Below are 23,342 nucleotides of genomic sequence, written 5' to 3' on the forward strand. Positions count from 1 at the left end.
AAATCTTATCATAATTTTGTTGCATATTGATTCTTACTGCCGTCAAATGACACACATGAGCACAAAAAATCTGCTGTCATTTTAGATTTACTGTGACGTTTTATTTAACAGTAACCTAATTGTAACAGTTCGATTAAATGAATTTACTTCCGATTGTTATTGTTGTTATGTGATATATTATAAACACTCGTCATTAAACGTTGAGTCAAAATTTCATTAAAATCTGTCAAAATTTGGCAGAGATAATAATATTAAAAACATTTATGGCGAGTAAGAAAATTTGCTAATTTCATTCTCTTATTCGGTACTGCAGCGGCGTCCTTGTTCTTATAATATGGTGCCTCATATATTAACGGCATGTGTTAGCTGTTTTCCTTTGAAGACGTGCTAAATATGATTTAAGACAAACTTTCAATGTTTTTTTGCATGCCCTGGTAGATTTAGTGCCAAATGACACGAGGGAGAGATGTGCTGTAATGTAGGTAGACGAATGTCCTTTAGGCTGGGCATATAGATAGAAGTTTTTGTACTATTGGTCCAAAACTTTGGAATGAACTACCGTTGGAACTACGCAAAAGTAAATCACTTGACACATTCAAAAAAATCTTAAGACACTGTATTTTAGAGAGTTTCGCGACATTGTTTTAATTTTTTTGATAACTGTTTATTATGCGAAAACAGCAGGTGATAGTTCTTACATTTTTGTAAATGGGTTTTACATTTCAACATTTGTACTTCAAAGGTTTGTTTAATAAAACGCACTTGTTGGTACGGGTTCTATGGGTAGGATAGTGTGTAGTATTTGTTCCTTAAAAAGTATATGATGGCACCATTAACCTGAGGGTTTGAACCTCTACATGCAACCCGTCAAGGTGTACCATGTGATGCTTTAAGCACTGGTATAGGGGTAAAATGACCTCAAGGGAAGGGATGTGGTCAGGACTGTTTGTTACAATAAGGCTGTTATTATTATTGTTGTCATTATGAATATTATTATCATTATTATTATTATTACTATTATTATTATTATTATTATTATTATGTACAACGCCTTTGAATATGTCATTGTATAAATACAATGTATAGGTTTTAAATCAAATTATTCAGTTTCAGTTTTCATATATTCAGAGATTAAAACTTTCTCCTTGCCCATCATGCCAAACAAGTATTAAAATACTGAGAGCGCTCCATGTCTATAAAGAAACTATATCAACTTGTATAATTTATTTCTTCCGGGTTTGTGAAACATTTACCTCAACCTTGGTATACGCTTTTGATTGACATGTAGTCTTTAGTTCTATTCATATACTCGAAACCATCAATGACTTGTTAAACTAAAGAATGTGCGTTTGTGGATATTCTTATTGGTTATTGTTTATTTAAGGTCATTTGCGCACAGCTATTGATCGTTACTTCTAACAGATAATGAAACTAAACTTTTTCGTAGTAACAGAAAATGATAATTGATTACTAATAAATGTTAAAACTAAAATTTCGTTAGGACTTTATTTTGATTTTGTTTGCTTTTAGGCACAAAGACGACATAAGTTTAATGCTGTTATATATTTTTCAAAAGAACTTGATTACTGAAGGCTATATTATCTAATAACACAAAAGGGTTGACCGATTCGCTTCTTTGTAATACAGTAACGATAACTACCTAGTACATGAATTCTTCACCCTCCACAACCCTGTTCCATGTGTGATTTATTTTCGATCTCTTCAGATCGTTCAGCACGACATTTGTGTTGTGTTAGTGTACCAATTAGTTTGTTTCCAAAACTCCCGTTTTATAGAGCTTTGGGTATTTTTTATCACCCCTTGGATATGGCGCCTGCTTTTAATTGTTTTCCTTTGACAGTTTCTGTGATAGGCAGGGTCCATAACCAGATATCCCCTCTCTAAATTTCAGATTGTTTAGTTCATTGTTTTCTCGCTTAGGGCAAATCCATTGTTCTATCTTGGGATCACACGGCGCTATTCATGGAATTGCACTATGTGCATCATTGAAGGTTCCATGTGCATCGCCGTGTGAATACATCCGCGAATGTCTCTAAATCAAATTTTAGTACATATAACTGCTCAAAACGGAACTAGAGCGCGAGGACAGTAGCTTGCATTTCCACTACCATCCTTAAATACTTATGTAATTGCATCTATTTTTAAAATCTTGAATTAGCATTAAGACTTCATTTTGCTTTAAAGCTTTCAAACATAAAGAAAACGTAGATTCTAAGTTCTTATTCATTTCTTTTCGTTATTCGCTAATGGTTTCTCTAATTGTATTATGCTTTGAAAGCGAAAAGCATGGATCCTGACCAAACTGCGCGGATGCGCAGGCTGGTCTGGACCCATGCTGGTCGCAAAGCTACTATGTTGGTTTTCGCATAACGCGGCTCAAATTTTTTCAACTATCATAACGATACAGAGAAATAACGGACACAGCAAAGGTCAAATATAGACCTTACAAAGGCACACTTCTGCTCCAAACGGCGCACAAACGGTCGACAACACTATATATCTCTGGATGTCATTTTGTCTATCAAAAAATAGAGTTCACATATTTCAGACAATTTACAGTAGGAGCTTTTTCAATATATTTTATCAAACGGGGAATTCGATACCACAAAATAATTGATAATATCGTCAATTTTGAGATATATCATCTTACAGCGAGTGTGATCGGTGTCGTTTTAGTTTATTATTTGGTTTATTCTGTACCCGTTTAAAGCGTGAGTATTTTTTCAATATTTACATTAAAAAGGATCATTTAAATTTAACAATTGCAATTTCCTAAAAGTCTTCGTGGCCATCGTCAAAATGTATTTGTGTTAATTGGCCAAAGGCATTGATTTCTTGATTTGCCCAAATAAAACTGTACATGAACTATATAAGAAATTACGTCATTCTTTTGTATAGTTAGTTATCAAACAAGAATCGTAGATTTTGCAATATGTCTAGCATCGTTATTATGACCCACTTCGAAGAAGGAGGGGTATATTGTTTTGCAGATGTCGGTCGGTAGGTCGGTAGGTCTGCCGGTCGGTCGGTCTTTCGGTATGTACATCAATTGGTTTCCGGATGATAACTCAAGAACGCTTGAGCCTAGGATCATGGAAGTTGATAGAAAGGTTGGTTATGACCAGCAGATGACCCCGATTGATTTTGAGGTAAGTCAGTCAGTCAGTCATAGGTCAAGGTCACAGTGACCTGGAACAGTTAAACGGTTTCTGGATGATAACTCAAGACTGACTGAGCCTAGGATAATGAAAGTTCATAAGGAGATTGATCATGACCAGCAGATAACCTCTACTGATTTTGAGGCCTTTAGGTTAAAGTTTAAGGTCACAGTGACCCGGAACAGTTAAAAGGTTTCCGGATGATAACTCAAGAACGCTTGCGCCTAGGATCATGAATCTTGATAGGAAGGTTGGTCATGACCAGCAGATGATCCCTATTGATTTTGAGGTCAGTAGGTCAAAAGTCAAGGTCAAAATGACCCGGAACAGTTAAACCGTTTCCGGACAATAACTTGAGAATGCTTCGGCCTAGGATCACGAAACTTAATAGGAAGGACCAGCATATGACCCCTATTGATTTTGAGGTCAGTAGGTCAAAGTTCAAGGTCAAAGTGACCCAGAACAGTTAAACAGTTTCCGAACAATGACTTGAGAATGCTTGGGCTTAGGATCAAGAAACTTAATAGGGAGGTTGATCATGACCAGCAAATGACCCCTATTGATCTTGAGGTCAGTTAGTCATAGGTCAAGGTCACAGTGACCTGGAACAGTTAAACGGTCTCTGGATGATAACTCAAGAATGCTTGGGTCTAGGATGATGAAACTTGATAGGGAGATTGGTCATGACCAGCAGATGACCCCTATTGATTTTGAGGCCATTAGGTCAAAGGTCAAAGTCACGGGCGACCCGGAACAGTTAAACAATTTCCGGATGATAACTCAAGAATGCTTGGGACTAGGATCATGAAAGTTGATAGGGAAGTTGATCATGACTAGCAGATGACCCCTATTGATTTTGAGGTCAGTAGGTCAAAGGTCAACGTCAAAGTGACCCAGTATAGTTATACCGTTTCCGGACGATAACTTGAGAATGCTTTGGCTTAGGATCAAGAAACTTAATAGGGAGGTTTATCATTACCAGCAAATGACCCCTATTGATTTTGAGGTCAGTAGGTCAAAGGTCAAGGTCACATTGACCCAGAATAGTAGAATTTTTGTGTACAGTGACCAAATAATTTCTGTTCCGTGTGCAATTACTGAATGCATCAAGGGGGCCATTTCGTGTTCTACGAGCTGTTGTTTCAGTGTCGATTTATATAAACTGATTTTGTTTGTTTATTAAATGCTCCTCGGACAAAGTTTGTTATTATGAGAATTTGAGACGCCTTAAAATTCAAATGATGGGGATTGAAACCCATCTCCCGATTCTGTTAAGCAATTAGAACTAGGGAAGTAATGTCCCTTTTACTCAAGAGTATGTCAGTTGATTCTCCATGCAGTCTAATTGATTAGCACACGATAACATCTAATAACGTTACACTGTGTTTGTGGAGCCCATATTATATAAACATATTCCATTTAAACAATAGAAAAAGGCACTGACGGTATCGATTTCTAGTTTGGCGCTAAAAGTAAACATTGGTTCTAGTGTAACTGATTAAAGAACGTAGCATTCCCTTTTGTATTGAATAATCACCCTTGTTCAACTTTCTCTTTACCCCCTCCCCCTTTACCACCCCTTACCCCTTCCTTCCCCGTTTTTCTTTTTTTACATTTTGCATCAAATTAAAATGTGCTTGTTGGATTTGTGAAGCAACCCGTCTATAACATTTTCCGTTACAGCTTCTTTTTGTTGTGGGCCTACTTTGCAAATGCATGGCTCTGAGGCTGTGTTTGTGGTGCTCTGTGCTTCCGAGAAATCTACTCTTACCTATTATCTTTTATTTGGAGTTATAGGAAATACAATCTATGTGAGAACACTTTGTGATAATGTACACATATAACATTAACATAGCTATGTATTTATGTATTAATGAGAAGAATATGAACTTATAGTTTACTACTTAAAATAGTTGGAATTTTATGTTTCCACACTTCAAATAAAAAGTATCAATATTTGTTTTTCAGTCATTTAATTTGAGAAATGATTTATGGCAAGAGCATTTTTCACACTATTTATACACGATGGGCGCTTATACGTCGGGCAAAATTATTTCGAACGACGTATAACCACCGGGTGTATAAATATAGTTAAACCAAGCTTTTGCTACAAATCATTTCGATTCTAATAGGTCTTTTATTGTAAAATTATGATTAAATATGATAAAACTGTTTCTCCGCATTGCACCAGATGGTAGGTCGTCACGTTTCTTTGTTTATACACGGCAGAGTGGAAATGGTAATACGTCTTGTGGAAGTGTTCGATTTGCGAATTATCCTTCAAAGCGAATAACCAACTCAGTATATGTATTAATTAATCAAGACAGTTGTGCAATGTGACATTTCGTTTTAAATATGCTGTAAAGTGAAATATTTTATCAAATGCCAAGGTTTTACTTCTACATGCATACATATAAATATCGCGTCGACGTGACGTCAACATACTATTATTGTGATGATTTAAGCATTGCTAGTTTACTTCTGACACTTTTAAGATTTTCTTCTGTATAAACAAAAACAAAGAGTTTTACCCTGTATTGTCTTGTCCATTAAAACATAAATGATCAGGGAACTCTTCATTTCAATGTTTCACCTTACACAAAATAGAATATAAAAGCCTGTTTGAACATTCAAATTGTTTATCCTGCATTATTAGGAGAGTATTTGTGTTTATAGACCACCTTTACCACTTCAGTTTAATGGTCTCTTCAGGTAGGGAGGTTGCTTACCGTATTTCGTAACAAATTTGCGGTGTCCTTGGAAGTCGGAAATGAGACATTTAGGATCTTTTAATATTATTTTATGTTGTGCAAAACTCAATCATTCAATATCAACATTCATTTTTTTTTTGAATTCGACAATTTTCACTTGTCAGTTTAAATCATTTAAAATAGTTGCTTTCTAAAAATGTCTAAATTTGTTATGATATATTTCAGTTTCTAAGTCTTTAGCATTTATTTATGTACATATATATTTAAGACATTTTAACTTTCCTATATGTAATAATATGATATTCTTACACTTAGAGCATAATGGGATCTGCATCGTCTATAAAGAGACACATTACGTTAAGAGACCGCTTTTTCAGTTCCTTTCTTTGCTTTTTTTTCAGGACCCGTAATTAAAATTTATTATAAATACTGGAACAAAGTGGTATGGACAGACAGTTTAATTCCATTGAGTTTAATACATATCCATGTGGTTTAGACTTTACACAACAACATGAGTGTGATACAGGATCGATATGAAGCATTGTTTATGTATCAGTATAAAACATACAGAATTTATTTATTGTTATTAATTTCATTTAAGAAATACTAAGTTCCAAAGTGTGGTTTATCGTAGAAAAAACCGTGTTTTGAGTTCTTATGCGTAAGAATATATCACAAAGGCCGTAGACCTGAGTGATATATTTGTTTCGCATAAGAACGAAAAACTAGGGTTATTCTACGATAAATTACACTTGGGAACTTGTTATTTTGATTCTAACACGACATACTAGTATCAAAAGTGTTAGAAAAAAATGGTAATTACTTTTTACGACCGTGCTACGCACCTGGATCGGATGACGTCAGTGCACGCGATGGGTTTATTGCAGAATAACCCGAGATAGATTTTGCTCTACGTGTATGTAGGTTAATTCGCTGGTCGTGTTAGAATTTGTAATTAAAATTCTTTTTACGTAATGTCCACATACTATTTCATCATTCGTCGTTTTTTACAGGAAGCTATGTGCGCGCTGAGCTACACTTACTGCCGATGAATGCCGAACTTTTAATTCAACAATGTAATCGCTAGGAATTTGCCGAGTGACATTACGGGTCCACTAATGGTGGACAAGTTCAAAAATGGTACACTGTATGGAACGTAAATTGGGCAGTCAATAATTTGTAAAAATTGTAAGTAATCTTTCTTAGATAATTTTAACCCAAATGGAAGAGATCATAAGTTTTAGTGGAAGCTTTAATAAAGTTTTGTGATCGTTTATGTCGATTATAGTGACAACATCTTTCAAAAAGATATGTTTTCTGCGCTTTGTAAAAGAAATTTCCGTTTCTTATTGCTGCATTTCACTACAATTGTGATATTAAAGTTATTCTCATTTCTCTGTAATTTGGCATTTTATGTGATTCTAGAAGCAGATTTATTATTTCAGTCATCTTGTTTTTGCAACTGAAATAGGAAAAGTCTTAACACTGCAGACTTATACTCAATGCCGTACATTTTTCACTTTTCTGGGAGCTTTAGGTAAAGTAAAGCTCAAAACGTTAATTCCCAAACTCTATACCCTTTCAATAATACTCGAATATTTAGGACCGTCTGAGAAATACATTGTAGTCTAGTCGTGTCACAATACGCGCGGTTTGCCATTGGCTAAAAAGGTTACCTACCTACAAATTTGCAGTATTCTTTGAAGTCGGAAATGAGACATTTTAAATCTTTGAATATTATTTTATGTTGTGCAAAACTCAATAATTCAATATCAACATTTATTTTTTTTGAATTCGACAATTTTCACTTGTCAGTTTAAGTAACTTAAAATAGTGTCTAAATTTGTTATGATATATTTCATTTTCTAAGTCTTTAGCATTTATTTTTGTACATATATATTCAACAAATTTTAATTTTCCTATATGTAATAAAATAATATTCTAACACTTAAAGCATTATGGGATCTGCATCGTCTGCAGCTTCAACCACTTTTCTGGAGGATGGGGAAGAAAGGAATGCAAAACAGGAAAATATCAATACCACGAAGTCATCTTTAGATGAAACTAACTTAAAAGAAGAACATCACAGCCATGCATGCATATCACGTACGTCCATTGATTCAAATAACTCGGACGTTAATGCAACTATTCTGTCTAAACGTACGTCTGAGGAATCATCATTAGATTCGGACACTGACATTTCCATCGACAGTGACAGCGAGGATGACTTTGTTACGGTTACGGTAGATTACAATGCATTCAAGGAAGAAACTTTTGAGCGTTTAAAAATGTCTGCTAAAGTTCTACACGACACAAGATCTGAAATTTCCGCAAAAGATAACAGGGTTCAAGAGTTGATTTTTATATATAAGCTCTATTTTGATGTAGAAAAAAAGGTTTTGAAAGACCACTTTATGAAAAATATCAAAAAGAACTATGTAATGTTTTGCTGCAACTGGATGTATTGAACATGTTGACAGAAATACTCGAAGGAGTAACAAAAGATGCCGATGTTGATGCCGTAACAAATGAACACATCCAAGTCATGAGACTAGTGATGGGAATTCTCCATAACTGTACAGACATATCAGATGAATTTGCAATTGCAGTTGCTAAGACGAAAGTGCTTGAGATGACCAAAAACATACTTGATACAAACTCCAACAACAACAATCAAAATGACAGGCTGGAGGTAAAAAAAATATGTTTCGTTAAAAACAAACGGAAAAAGGTTCTGAAGCAAATAATTTTGAATTATAGTATTTGGCTATTTTTGAACGATAACATCTATTTTGACGCCTCGCTATGTTTGATCTCAAAATTGGATGATCCACGCCATCAGTTTTTATTAAAATTTCTTCTTTGCAGTTCAAAATAAAATATGACTGAGATTATGTAGTCTGACCTGTTTATGTCGTCTGAACAATGGTCAACAACGGTCAACCATCTTCATGAACTTTGAAATCTGCAGCTAATATGTCATTTGGAAGAGTGCTATATGGGCGATTGAATATGGCTTTTCCTGCTTTGACATTTGTGCTTGTTTTTTTTCTTCTTTTTCTCTGCAAAGACAAATTTAAAGTGCAATTTACAAGGTGCTTGTGACCAATTTCTCACACTTACCTTGAACTCTAGTTTTGTTTTGTTTTGTCAACTTCATAGTATTTGTAACAAAGTTATTGCCTAAAATCAAAGTGGTAAGTCGACGCGATTGAACTTGGGGATACATGTAAAACACAGGTGGTCACCGAAATGTGATGACCATTATTTCTACATTTTTTTTTATATAAAAATATCAATAAAATCGCAAGACGCGTAAGTTATGCAAGACGTGGGAAAGAATATAATTATCAAATTCATCAATTGCTTATGATCTTGATCTTGCAGCTGAAGTCTACGATAAATATTTCATTAAACTTAATTGAAATTAGAGAAAGGTTACAAAATACGACAAGAAAAGAACTACTTTGGAAATTTTAAATTAAACATGACATTGACTTGCAATTTTTTAAATATTGACTGCTTTGGGAAAAAGCATGACGAATTTTCCTCACAACAGTCTGCAACATCTAAGCAGTGCATGTACCAAGTTTAAATAAAAAAATCTAGAACAAAAAGTTGTCCAGGCACAAAATGGCGGGCGGACGTTGATACATTTGACATATCGCAAAGTTTTATAAGTTATCATACGTGTATATCGCAATCGGTGTTTATATAATGATTTTTATTAAGAAAACATGCACCAAAAATGGTAGTATTCGTAAATGTTTTTGGATATTCTTTGAAGATTCAAAATTGTTTTACTAAGTATACCTTACAACTGACACATTAAAGCTATAACAGAAATAAAAAAGACTAGTGAATCCCAGTTGTAAAAGTTATATTTGCGTTCTGATACAGGCTGTTATAACAAACTGCCATGGCATCGCTCATAACGTTTCGATGAGAGAAAAGAATGTGGAGCGTCTAAGAAACCTTGATTTCGTCACTACGGTAGCCCCCTATCTTAAATCTAAGGAAGCAATGATTCGAATATCAGCACTTGCAACATTGGCAAATATTGTCACAGAGAAGGAATGTCTAATCATAGGCAATCATATTCTTGTCGTGGCTCAACTATTGATGCTTTTGAACGAAGGTATGGCAACTGAAAGTCGTAGATGCAACGGCTGGTCATGCAAGGAGTGCGCATTAGGTAACATTAGATTACTTTATTCAAATCAGCAGTTACTGTAATATAGATAAAAGCAAAACGGTTTATCGGGTCAATTTCAGATAATATGCTCTTAATTTTACCAATATTTCAGCTTTTTAAAGTTGTCGAAATTTAGAGTGTTGATTTTAGTTACTCGTTTCTCTGCGACTGTTATTTTTCAGCTATACGGCAGCTTGCTAGAAACGATGCCAATAAACAACTGCTGAATGAGTTGAAAGCACTCCAGTCATTAATTGAATTAGCAAAATCTAAGGATAAAGAGGAACAGATTGGTGAGTATTCTAAACGAATTCTTATATTTCATGACTGATATACATTGTGATAGAAACATAAGTAAACTCTGAAAATGAAATGTTAATTTGATCATTTAAGTAAAGCTACCAGAGGGATTTCATGACATATTTAAAATATCATGAAAATATACTTTAACTCACTTATATCTATATTTTTTCCAGAAAGTCTACTCGCAATTTTAGCTTTGTCTTTTAACGACAACATTCGAGCTGATATGACGAAAACATCAGAACTTGGCGTAGTTGATTTATTATTGGATCTCAAAGAGTCATCTGATGACCAAAAGATTAAAAGTGCCTGCGAAAAGACATTGTGGAATCTAAAGGATGATTTGTTATTGTCTCCAATCCCTTCTTACAAGAAAGCAGGTACTTGCAACACATATAGCAGTAAAAATGAAAAGAAAATACTATAAGTTAATTTTATTTTCATACTTATCTTCGGATCAATTGATTTACCTACAGTCTTAATGGCATCCAAAAAGTATTTGTTGGGGACTACATAAAATTTCTTTTTATTAGAATTACATTTGAATATGACTAAAAAGGGACGTGCGTTTTTAGTATGTTATGTACATGTCCATGGCCTTCACGTTTGACCTGTTAATATACTCTGAACAATGGTCTGTTGTAAAAAGTGTATACCATTTCACGCTAAAATGTCATAGTCACTAAATAATTACAAGACAGTTTAAATACTTTGAAGTTTCAAGCATCGAATCGTCAATTTTTGATAAAAAACGTGAGGCATCTGAGATGACATCTAATTTGTTTAATGAAAACCTTTTATTTATTTATTTATTTATTTATTAAAAATGACTCATAAACAAACCCTTTATCTAAGATATTTCGAGGCAATATATTTTTTACGAAACTCCTTAATTCAGGCCATGTAGTAAGATTATGTGGGTTTGATTCATACTGAGCCGGTTTATCCCGATCACGTGATCAATACACCGAAATGCGCCGTGATGTTTCGATTGGGCTATTCGGTATGACCCGCATGTATACCGAATTGTTGCGCGCGCAACTAGCCCGGCTGAAACGAGTACAAATCAGTGTACCGGATGAAAACGGGGTACACAATAGAGATGGTAAGTCAGGTACTACTGATCATCTTTGAAATAAATGATAATATATCAAAATGATAAGGTAATTTCTTTTAATACGGTTTAAAATAAAACAGGTAAAATCAATGTATAAATACTTTTATCTTGTTTATTTGTCGCTATTTGACTGGTTGTATTATTGCAATTGTTTCTCTATTTAATAAATAGGTGAACGTATGCAAAAGAAGAATGATCCCGATACAAATACAGGACATATTATGATATCATACCAGCGTAATGACAGGAAATTTCTTCTTACTATCAGAGACAAGTTGAAGGACAGTGGGTTTAAGGTAAAATATATCTTTGAAATAATTTTGGTTGCTAGAACGGCAGTATGCATGTAGCGAAAAAACATGAAACAAAATGCTTTGAAATACTAATTAAAAGGGCGACCATGCATTGAATAAACTTTCCCTCCCCTTTTACTATGAGTGAGGTTAGGTGGCCACTATCTTTTGGCCACCGGCAGTCTCTTGTTGGTTCCCACTGAGTTGCTTTTTTTCTTTCTTGTCTGTTTCTTTGCTTCTCTGTGTGCGCGTGCGCGTATGCGTGCGTATCGTGCATGTCCGTGTTTGAGCTGCTGTGGTTTGAGATGTAGGGAGACTGTGGTTTTTGAGCGTGAATTTCTCTGTTGAATATTCATTCTTGCTTTCTTCCTCTCAACCCCCGCTCCCAACACACCAAACTTTCTATCTGTCCCTTACCAGTGTTGTATCTTGCATATAACTAAAGTGTTTACACGTTGGATTTTCGAAGTAAGCCCTCTACTATAACTTTCAATTAAAGTTTCTTTTTGTTCTGGGCTTCCTTTGCAATGCATGGCTCTTTGGCTGTGCAGCTGTGCATGGTGTTCTCTGTGCTTCCGAGAAATCCACCCTCACCATTCATTTTCTAAAACTTACAGACATGCAATATGCTTAGACTATTGATGCATTCACTTTTGTTTGAAAAGACAGCACATTAATCTGTCATGAATTTCCAGGCATTTCATTAATTATTTAACTAAAGAGAGAATAACATAGACAATAAAATTCTACTGCACTTAAATATTTGGACTGAAAGTGTTTCCCATCTAAATACTTTTTAAGGTATGGATGGATGTGGACAAAATGGGTGGATGTGTATACGAAACGATGGCAGATGCTGTAGAAAATGCAAGCATTTTTCTGATGTGCTATTCAAGAAAGTATAAGGAAAGTGATAATTGCCAGTATGGTATGCTTTTTAAATTTGATATCTCCATTCAACTATGTGGCTACGTTTCTATAATCATCAATTTTAACACAGGCAGAAAGTAAGATGTTAAGAGCTATGCCTGATCAGTATTTAAAGGATGTCACTGCAGTTTTCTAAAGACTTAAATATACGTATAGCAAGTCTGACAATGAAAAACTTTAAACACTTCCTTAATAAAAATGTCTTCTTCTTTCTTCCCTTTCTGTTAGTATATGAAGAAGGTCCAAATTAAGATTTTTATGATCTGCCAATTGGGATATATCAATCTGGTTAATTGATTCACTCTGACTTTCAGTCAAAACGCATTATAAAAAGTAAATAAAAATATTATAACTAGAAATGGCCGAAGATTCCTCTAATTTTTTTAACAAGTTCTAAAATTGCCGTAATCTTTAGGTATTCTTTAGCATTCTCGTTGGACAGATAACTTGACGCACGGATTTACAATAGCAAATAGCAAGGCATACTCAGAAACCTTGCTTAAAATTTAAAGGTACACTTAAGTGTTAAAGATTTATATCCGGTCACATCTGTCAGCTCAGCGGGGAAAAATTTACTTTCACTGTCTTACACATCAGGCTGACTTTAGTTTCAGTGAGACAATGTTTAAGTAGTTCATTAACAGGATACATTGTATATCAAATTGTTTTCTGGACTATGGCTCGTAAAATTATTATTATAGAGCCCTGGCTTTATGCGACCAAAATTTCTTTGCTGTAATTATAGAAAGCATCTTTTGTAAACTACATTTTGCATATCTTAATAGAAGCTAAATATGCACACAAGAAAAAGAAAACAGTTATTCCCCTTAAAATGGAAAGAGATTATGATCCAGACGGCTGGCTTGGACTTCTTCTGAAATCGGACTATTTTCTTGAGTTTTCTGGAAAATATGACACTGAAGACAAGTTCAAAGAACTGCTCGCCCGAATCAAGACACTTTGGTCCCATGGACAGGACATAGTTGATACACCTGTGATTGAAAAGGTAAATTGTTTAAGTCTCCATAACAATATTATTGGACAGAAGTAACAAGTCGCCAATCATTTTAATGGACTCATATAAAAGAACCTTTACGTTTTGAAAGATTTAGGAAAGTACCGTGGACATATAAGATCTTATTCTATCAAATAATTCGAAAATATATTACAGAGTTCATCCGCTTAGCTAAATGGGGAAAGAGCAGATCTATGTATCGTGGGGTCGTGAGTCCGATCTCCGGGTGATAAAAAGACATTGTGTCCGATGTTATTTTGTCATCCACCACTTGTTCATGCGGAGATGTTGGCAGTTGCTTGCGGAGTACAAGTTTTACTGCTCGCCGTTACATAACTAACATACTGTAAAAAACGGCGCTTAATTCAAAAGCAGACAAACATAATACATTACAGTGTAATTAATATATTATGTAAAGCTATCTCGTTATATGTATGCTTGAAAAAAAATGTTTACAACAATAGTTGATACGTTAATAACCATTTAAGTGTAGATTGTGTGGATGGTGTTTGTTTCAGCGTGCGACATTTCAAAGATTTAAGTGAGAACCAGACGCAATATTTTCACGATTTGAAGTATAATTGCCACAAACGTAATTGTAATATCTGTTATTCACGGGTGAAATATATGCATGAAAAACAAAAATATTTTCTATTTTCATGTTTTAATGGTTTTAACCTAATTTGACATGTAGGAAATGAAATATTCCGTTTAACACTGGGCGCGGGTATGAGCCTGAAATAATTTTTCTACGGATATCGGAACAACGCCACAAAGTCAATATACTCGTTATATGGCTCTTTAATCATAGAAACGTCAAAATATCTATAACCACAATAAAGTCAGGAACTGTTATCACTGTTATCTGAAATTAACTATAAGCTACTATTAAACGATGGAGAAGAGTTAAGGAAGATTTTTACAGAAAGTATTCAGAAACAGCTTATCAAAACTGCGTTAACTTTATGCAAAACGTTAGATGGTAAACATCTTAACAAATTAAAACAACATTCAAAATATCGTAGAAATGTCGTTTATATAATGTTTCTCCGGCGAAAAAAAGAACTTTCATACAAGTCTCAATTAGCGTAATAAGGAAAGTGCACAACAAACCTTTAAAGAACTTCATAAAACTTCCAATCTCCAACAAAGTGTTAGTTCTCCTTATCGGCACAGTAGACATTGCAATCATGTCTAAATTGGGCTGAATTTTAGCCTGTTGTATGTCTTCATTTCTTCCTTTTGTTGTACATAAGTAGGAAAAGTTGAAACTGGATCCAAAGGCCGATCAACACGACATGATTTAACTTGTATCAAGCTCAGTTTGATTGAGCCTGTTTATGGACTGTAGAAGAAATGCATGCTAAAATCAAAGTCCTTTAGCCTGGGACTGAGCAGAACTCAATATTTGCACCAAAGTACCATTTAGAGGCATCCGCAAATGTGTTCATATGGCGTGTACATGGCACATTTTATTATACGCTAAAGTGCATTTGCACGAAGAGCGGCGTATAGTCCCCAGTGAAATTAATAGACCAGTCTTAAACGGTGAGCAGAAGTAAGCAAACTAAAATAGGGGATCCAAGGTATGGGAAGATAATACTGCGAAAGACAAAATAAAACAAAATCAGTCACCACATCTAAAGGGTGATTAAAAACACCAAAAACTATTAGAACAGTAGTATTGGAAAAACCCAAGCTGAAGTGTTCCAGATGAAAATCTAAACAGTACCACTGATACAACATGAACGTTACAATTACTTGAAAGTGTTTAGAACACAGTCAAAATAAATATCGCTAAAAACTGTCTGTTTTATTTAGTCATTACTACATAATCTTATACCATCACATTCAGTCAATAAGACATAACTTTTCACTAAGGTACGTCCATCTTATTAAGTACCTTATTGTATATTAAACTCGTTTCAGATGCCGCAAAATAATTGGTTTGTTATATTGATAAAGAACTGTGTGTTGCTTTTCGCCACACCCGAAAATCTCACAATTACCTTAGGTTGAAAATTTAAATGCTCAAAATTCAGACGACTCCCACATATTACGTGTATTAATAATGCTTTATTTATCAGCTAATTTAGTAAATTTAACTTTACGTACCGCAGTCTGTTAGCTTATGACCCTTTTTACAACGCCTCTTAAAGTTTTACTTGTAATATTGGGTCATCAACTGTCGCTTAGGTTCGCTCGTTTTTGCTAGCTATGTCTTGACTACACAGTGTGTTTCCTACAAGGGCTCTCCCCTTAACGAATGTTAGGAAGACTTTGAAGTGGTTTCTACATGTTGCAAACAAATCAACCCTACGTTATCTGATAATTTTTCTTATCAAGTTATAAATTCATGAGACGTACATACTACATCGTAAAGTAGTAAGACTATTCAATCATCGACTCCCTTGAACAATATCCTATTAAGCTTATCTCATAAGCAACCTTGGCTTTCGTAAGTTTCTGCACACTAGCCTCACACATTGTCTCTGCACACTAGCGGGCATCGCCTTTAGTCCATTGCCGGCAGAGTTCGGCATCGTTGTGAGGTTTTCTTCAGAGGGGATTGCATCCGCGCTTAACTTACTTTCCTTAACACTTGAAGATCGATCCGATAAATCCCTTTACATTCTTGTCTAAACTAAGCACTGTTTTAGGTAATCCTACACCGACATTGTTATATTCACATGAAGTAATCGAATCTGAGCCCCGCCGATCGTGACATTACGTTTTATATTGTTTTTATTTGAACCGCTGCTGCGTCCCAGCTCTTGACGTTTTTCAATTGAGCCGATAAAAGTTTAGCAGTCAACGATTTCTTTCACACACACACACACACACGCGCGCGCACACACACACGTGCGCGATAGCTTCCAGTTACACTCGGAGATTTTTTCTTTTAGTATTTGATCCCTTTTTGAACACGAATTGACAAGGAGTCAATTTATTTATTTATTTATTTATTTATTTATCTGTTTATTTATGTGTAAGGAGCAACAACCCGTATTAGCTAAGACGATAGACGAAGTAGACGCACCTCCAAAAATAGGACCAAATAAATTTGAAGAAAGACGGAATATTCCTTATTCTGCTAGAATCAACATTATAAAGGGATGGAACCAACAAGATATTAATAAATGGCTTGAAAGCAATAACTTGAAAAAGTAAGCTAAGATTCTTAATATTAGTTATAGCCGAATAGAGAACAAATTATACACTGTAGGGTAACTTCTTATAGATTTTGTCCACATAGCGGGAAAAGATAATTATATCCCGTTCTCTTTCTGTGGAGAAACGACAAGCTACACACGTGAATTGTGACGTCATGACTTACTCGATTTCATAATGTACTACTTAGTAAAGGTCTTTAAAAAAGACGCAAAGGAAAACAAGAAAAATATATCTTACACATCTGCCTATGTCAGACAAGTTTTCACAACCTTACCCCTCAAAGACGGGTATATAAGATCCTTAAGATATGTCGATAGCTATAAACAATACGTCTGGTGCCAGTTTGAAAATAATAGAAGACCACTGACATTACGGAAAACTAAAGCAATGACCACAAATCTCGACACTAACTAGATCTATAAATCTATCCTTTCATCGCTAAATTCTATAAACATAACTTACATGTCAAAATTCTGAGCGTTGCTATTTTAAGATCGTTCAATATTACACAACTTTCAGAAAATATCCAGTTATATTTTCAGTTCAACAAAAACTTTTGACAGTTAGTGTTTTTGCAGACATAGTAGAGCTACATCAGTTGGGTATTAAGAAATAAACGAATACTCGTAAAGACCTTAAGAAACCTTTCTTAGTTGATATTTAATTAATTAAGATTTGGCGTTTTATTGACCATCATATATAATCAATGACTAATAACAAACGGAGAACTACCAGCATGCCAGTATAACTTACCGGTTTCTGTCATACATTTATGATTTCAAGAAAAATATCAAGTAATATTCGTAAATATATGACTGTGCAATATGCATGATATTGTATTTCGGTTATCTTTTTAAATACATATTTTTAAACCAGCTGAATTCATTTAAACTAAGGAAAATGTTACTTTTCATCTCCTTCCTATAAAACAGTAACATATTTTATGTACTTTAGTCAAGGTATAGACAAGATCACAGCTTTGGAAATTTCCTTGATGGCAAGGATGTTGATTGAAGTTCCAGAACAGCTCTATGAATGTTTAAGACAGGACCTGAAGATCAAGACATTATCGACAAAGGCGAAGATCGTGTGGGCTCTAGATGACTTAGTGCACACGGAAGATGATAAACTATAGACAATCATTCTGAAAGTGAATATTTTAAGGCCCACGGCAATGTCCGTGCGATTACGTATTCTTACTAGGCAATTCGGTTTTCTTCGGACTTAAATTTAGCTGAACGCGCACGTGGTTCTCCGTAAAAGACCGGAAAATGCCGAACTCTGATACGGAAATAACGTAATTTGACGATTGTCATTACAGGTCAACTAACATAAGTATTTAGAAATTGTGTTATCTACATCTGAATTAGGTATATATGTATTGTATTTATTTCAGTGTCCATGGGATTATTTTAGTTGATAATTTCAGACGTGAAGTGAACATTTCACTTTTAATATTTAATTTTGTCATTCAGTAGACAGCTGTTGTTGGGACTGGTAGTTTATAAGATGGTTAACGCTCGCTTTGTCTATTTTATTTTTGTAATCATAATTCTAATCCAAGGTTGAAGGGATAGATATCGGCCTATTGCTGTTTGTCTGTTGTTGTTGTTGTTTTTTTTTTTTTGTTTTTTTTGTTTGTTTTTTTTTTTTGTATTTTTTTGCTTCATTACATTATGAGGAAATCAAAAACTTTTGAGTGTAGATATATCTTAACCAATCATTCTGTTTCAATTTACACAATCAGATGTGATACATATTAGTCAGAGCTAGGAAAAATGAACGGGGTCTGTATTACACCCAGTTACATACATTGTTGGGATTAAGAAGACATAGTGTGGTAATTTGTTATATTTACACTGTCTTACATATGATTAATATGTGGTTGAAATCAGTGTCGACATTTTTAACTTGTGTGTTTATTGATGTGATTATTCTATTTACGTTAGTTGTCCACTTTTTCTTAAAAATGTATATTTTTCAGGCCATAATTGAGTGTTGGTTAGTTATCGGAATCATTTGTATGTTAGAAATAGCACTTTGTTTAGTTTATTTGCAATTGGGCCTGCTTTGTTACCACATAGAGTATGGGTATATACCATTAATCCACTGAGTTTTTTTTTGTTTTTGTATTTTTACACATTTTATTCTTTCTTTTTTGACAATAAAAACATAATATTATACAATGCGCATGTATTGCAGATACACAAAACACTTAAAACTGAGACTAACACAAAACACTTAAAACTTGAGAAAGGCATATGCGTTTTACCACAAGTTCATCTAACATCAGCGATTTGGTCCGCCCCCGAAGTTGTATTTGAAACGAAAATTTACCGCTTTTAATCTCAATATTTGTAAAGGAAAAATGAATTTATACGATACAATATATAAAATAAAATAGCATGTACATGCCATTTGTAGAATTATGCTTACATAAATGTCAAGTACATCAATCAACTTCATTTAAAATGCTCTTGACTTCAGCGCAGTTTTATGGATACCCTAAAAATGATATCCCACTCTTTTCTTTTAGTTATAGTTCGTATTTACGATATAATACCTAAAACAAAGATGTTAAATATCATTTTATGGACTCCGTACAATTGAATGGTTGCAATTTTAGTTTTCGATTGCATGTGTTATGTAATAGTTTACGTTTTCTGTTTAATTCATAACCTTGTTTTTCATGGATTTCTTTTCTTTTGATGATAATCGTTTTTGACGAAAAAAAAACTGTTTGTCTTAGGGAAATAAGACTAGAACGAAGAAATTCTTATAGTCTATTGCGCAACATATACACTACGTTTGAACTGGAATTTCTTTCATAACGAATAAAACGAGTAACTCAGATTGGCTCTAAGAATATGCAAAGAAAAAGCTAGTGTATGAATGTTATTATTACAGAGGTCAGTAAAATTAATCATTTCAATCATGTACCAGCTGTTTTCATAAATATCTGCCTGCATGGAACATGAATTTTTGCGTTATACTATGTTAGGTGTACTAACTATAAATACAGTCTTGGATTGTGTTGATCGCGTCTGCATACAGAAGACAAAAGTGTTATAATAATTCATGCAAGTCTCCCGATACTGAAAAATGCTCAAGGAACGCGCTGTACAAATCTTTTTGTTAATATGTATTATAATGCACCATATGAAATTCAAAGAGTGGCTTGCTACAGGAGTAAGTTTCACGGCAGAGGTAATCGCAAAATATGAGAATGGTTGTAAAGGCAATTCCTATCACCAATCCGAATATTCACATAAAAAGATTGTATCCTGTGTGGATGTCTTTTTCAGTTGGTTGAATGAACCAATTACAAAATGGTTTTTATTTTTAGAGAAAAGAGATTACCGTAAATTCAAAGATCCTTGAAGAAAACTTCCAATATAATATAAATCTGGGGTACGTATATTAAAAAGCTGGTGATAATGATTAAATTAGTATACGTGCAAGTAAACCACATCTTTCAATAATTGATTTTATTGAAATTTGTATCATTTATTTATACGAAACTACAGCATATATGTAATGCCTATTTAATAAATCAGAAGTGAATAACATTTCTTCATTTTGAAGTCGAGAAATAAATAAAAACTTCTTAACATAGAGTTTACTTCATTTTTTTTGATTGGGAACGACTAAAGACGTTTATAATTGAGAAATGTTATTTGGTAGTAAAGTGCATGGGGTCTAGACATTTACCTGTCACGCAATGTTATCTCGAGCGCTCGACATCTTGTATCGGGCGTATGACATCTTTTATCGAGGGCAAGACTGCTTATTTTGATGGCACGACGTCTTAACCCAGCCATCATGACTATATCGACCCGATATAGGTATAATGTCGGAATGTCGGCAAAATGTGCCGGTGTAGGGCGACGTTGGGCCGTTGTAGTGCCGCAAAATATTGAAATCGGTAGATCGACATCAATCAGTGTAACTATTTCGTACGTCGGATTGACATCGGGCCGATATTGGATTCTCTAATATGACTATATTTTTCAAAATATTATTGATAAACATGAAAAAGTAATCTAATTGTTTATATGTGCTAAGCAAATATGATGTATGCAAGAATTAATCAAAAAAGATTCCAAACAAAATCTGTAGACGGTATTTATCAAAATTTTATATAATAAAGAGAGGTAATGATTAAGATGCATTTTTATTTTTATGTAAAATGCCGCCATAGACATATTTATATTTACAATATGTTTAAAATGCTAACTGAACAGTTTCAATAGTGTTTAGAATATAAAGAAAGCTTACGTAACTGAATAAAACATGCAGTATATAAATGTGAAAATTATATCAATAAAATCAAATAAGCATCATACACATGATGCGAGACACATCAGTATTCAAGAAAAATACTCTGAGATATAAAGAGTATATTTTAAGAAAACTTTGATAAAGCACTGCGTGTCACACTAATTCACAACCACGATATGATCTGCTAATATCGGGCAAATATCATTTTGATGTTGGCCAAATATCGTTTGCCAATATCGGACAAACGTCATTATGATGTTGGCCCGATACCGTCTGCCGACGTCGGGCCGACATCATTCCTATTTGCAGCTGAAATTGAAGCCGATATCGGGCCGTTATAAACAACGACGTCGGTTTGATATCAGGCCGATATAGAATGCTGGCTGGGTTAACTCGAGCGCATGACACCGTATTACGAGTACACGACATTTTATTTCGATCAAACGACATCTTATTTTGAGAGCACGAGATCTTACTTTGGTCGCACGACATCTTATCACGAGTTTACGAAAATCTTATCTCGAGCGTACGACATCTTACCTCGAGTGCAAGACATCATATCTCAAGTGTACGGAATCTTATCTTGAGCGCACGACTTCTGATTTCGGGAGAACGACGTCTTATTTCGAGCGCACTGCATCTTACTTCCAGAGTACGACATAATGTCGAGTTCGAGATAAGTGCGTTTCCTTAACATACCATCATATTTTCAATGCATATAATTCTGATGGTCAATTAAATATCTATTCCAATCATACTTATATTTTGGGGTACACAAAACCCTTATTTTTCGAAATCAGCTGACGGAGTAATATATAACAAATGAACATTTATAAAGTGGGGCATATTTGTTCTAGTTTTTCAAGTATCTTTTTTCTCTCTAATATACTGTTGACCTCTTTTTTCATATACTTTGTGAGTTTGTCTGTTTGCTGTATTAATTTTGTTGAGTTGTAATCTTTATGCCATAGTTTGTAGCTATTTTTCAACACATATAATACCCATCATTACAAGAAAATTGGCGTAATTTCATTTGTATTTGATTTATTACCTTATAAAATGTGTCTGTATGCGGTATTTGTTGTTTTGAAATCACACATATTAATCCCCTTGTAGTACAATACATGGTTAATATAACGTTAGAGGCAAAAACAATTACACCAGTACTCATTTACAAGCATATGCTTTCATAACGAGTTTGTAACATAGAAACCAGGTCTGTCATTGCGCAAGAAATGTGTTTTTATGTCACCTCGATGACTTAAATACGGACTTTGATATTTTAGTGCAATAACATTGAGCTTTGGCTGCATATAGTTAATGTTACGAAACCGTATATTTATTTCAGCAGAAAATATTCAATATCAGTATACTTTTATTTTTAATTTCCGCGAATGTAGAACATATTATAGATACTACTTTAATAACGTTTTGGATACTATAGTACAACAAGATGTCCTAGGTCGCAGTACACAATATTCTGCATATAATAGGACAGAATGAATAACTAGAGACATGTCTTTCTGTTATATATTGCAATATTTACAGCCCTTATGTGAACTTGTAGAGCCTATGTATACCATTCCCCATGAATCCTGTGACCTCAAAGGCGTATCAGTCTAGAGGCAACGAAATCTATTGGCTACGTCACTATATCCGTTCCCATTCACCCCCGCCCGAGGTAGCCCGTGGGAAGCCGACGTTGTGATGTGACGTTATAACGTTTGCTTTTCCATATGACGAATTTAGCTTTTCAGAAAGTAAGCAGCATTGAATGAACAAAATCAATGTTAAAGAACGATAAACAAAACTACATAATAAAAAAATCGATTAATAATTTTGTTTTATCAGTACTTATTTCACTGATAAACTTACACACACTGATATATCTGCAAACATCTTTGAAAAGAGTTCAGGATGTGTAAATTTGAAAATGAAAACTATGGTGGCATATTTCTGCCAACCATATATCCACTTACTTATGTAGACAGTTTTCTCTAAAAATGTCACATATCCAGTTGTTATCTGGCAAGACATAAAATTGCGTGTTATCCTGATAATTATGTTAACAGGACAAAACTGCCTGTTAGTGCCCACTAATGCCATCCACATATTCACATAAGTAAGTGGTTATTGTGAAAGTT

General features: G+C 34.2%; 1 protein-coding gene across 1 annotated transcript; it reads left to right on the forward strand.

The window, feature by feature from the left end:
* The first annotated feature begins 2,615 nt into the window (after window positions 1–2,615).
* Window positions 2,616–22,268, forward strand: LOC123526741 (uncharacterized). The gene is made up of 11 exons (XM_045305993.2): window positions 2,616–2,732; window positions 6,904–7,078; window positions 7,845–8,582; window positions 9,791–10,085; window positions 10,268–10,378; window positions 10,562–10,768; window positions 11,677–11,801; window positions 12,600–12,726; window positions 13,514–13,734; window positions 16,738–16,910; window positions 17,872–22,268. Exons 3-11 carry the CDS (start codon window positions 8,361–8,363, stop codon window positions 18,050–18,052), a joined length of 1,662 nt encoding a protein of 553 aa, XP_045161928.2. The 5' UTR covers window positions 2,616–2,732; window positions 6,904–7,078; window positions 7,845–8,360; the 3' UTR covers window positions 18,053–22,268.
* Window positions 22,269–23,342: the final 1,074 nt, after the last annotated feature.

The sequence above is a fragment of the Mercenaria mercenaria genome, chromosome 1 (assembly GCF_021730395.1).
Source record: "Mercenaria mercenaria strain notata chromosome 1, MADL_Memer_1, whole genome shotgun sequence".
NCBI classification, from domain to species: domain Eukaryota; kingdom Metazoa; phylum Mollusca; class Bivalvia; order Venerida; family Veneridae; genus Mercenaria; species Mercenaria mercenaria.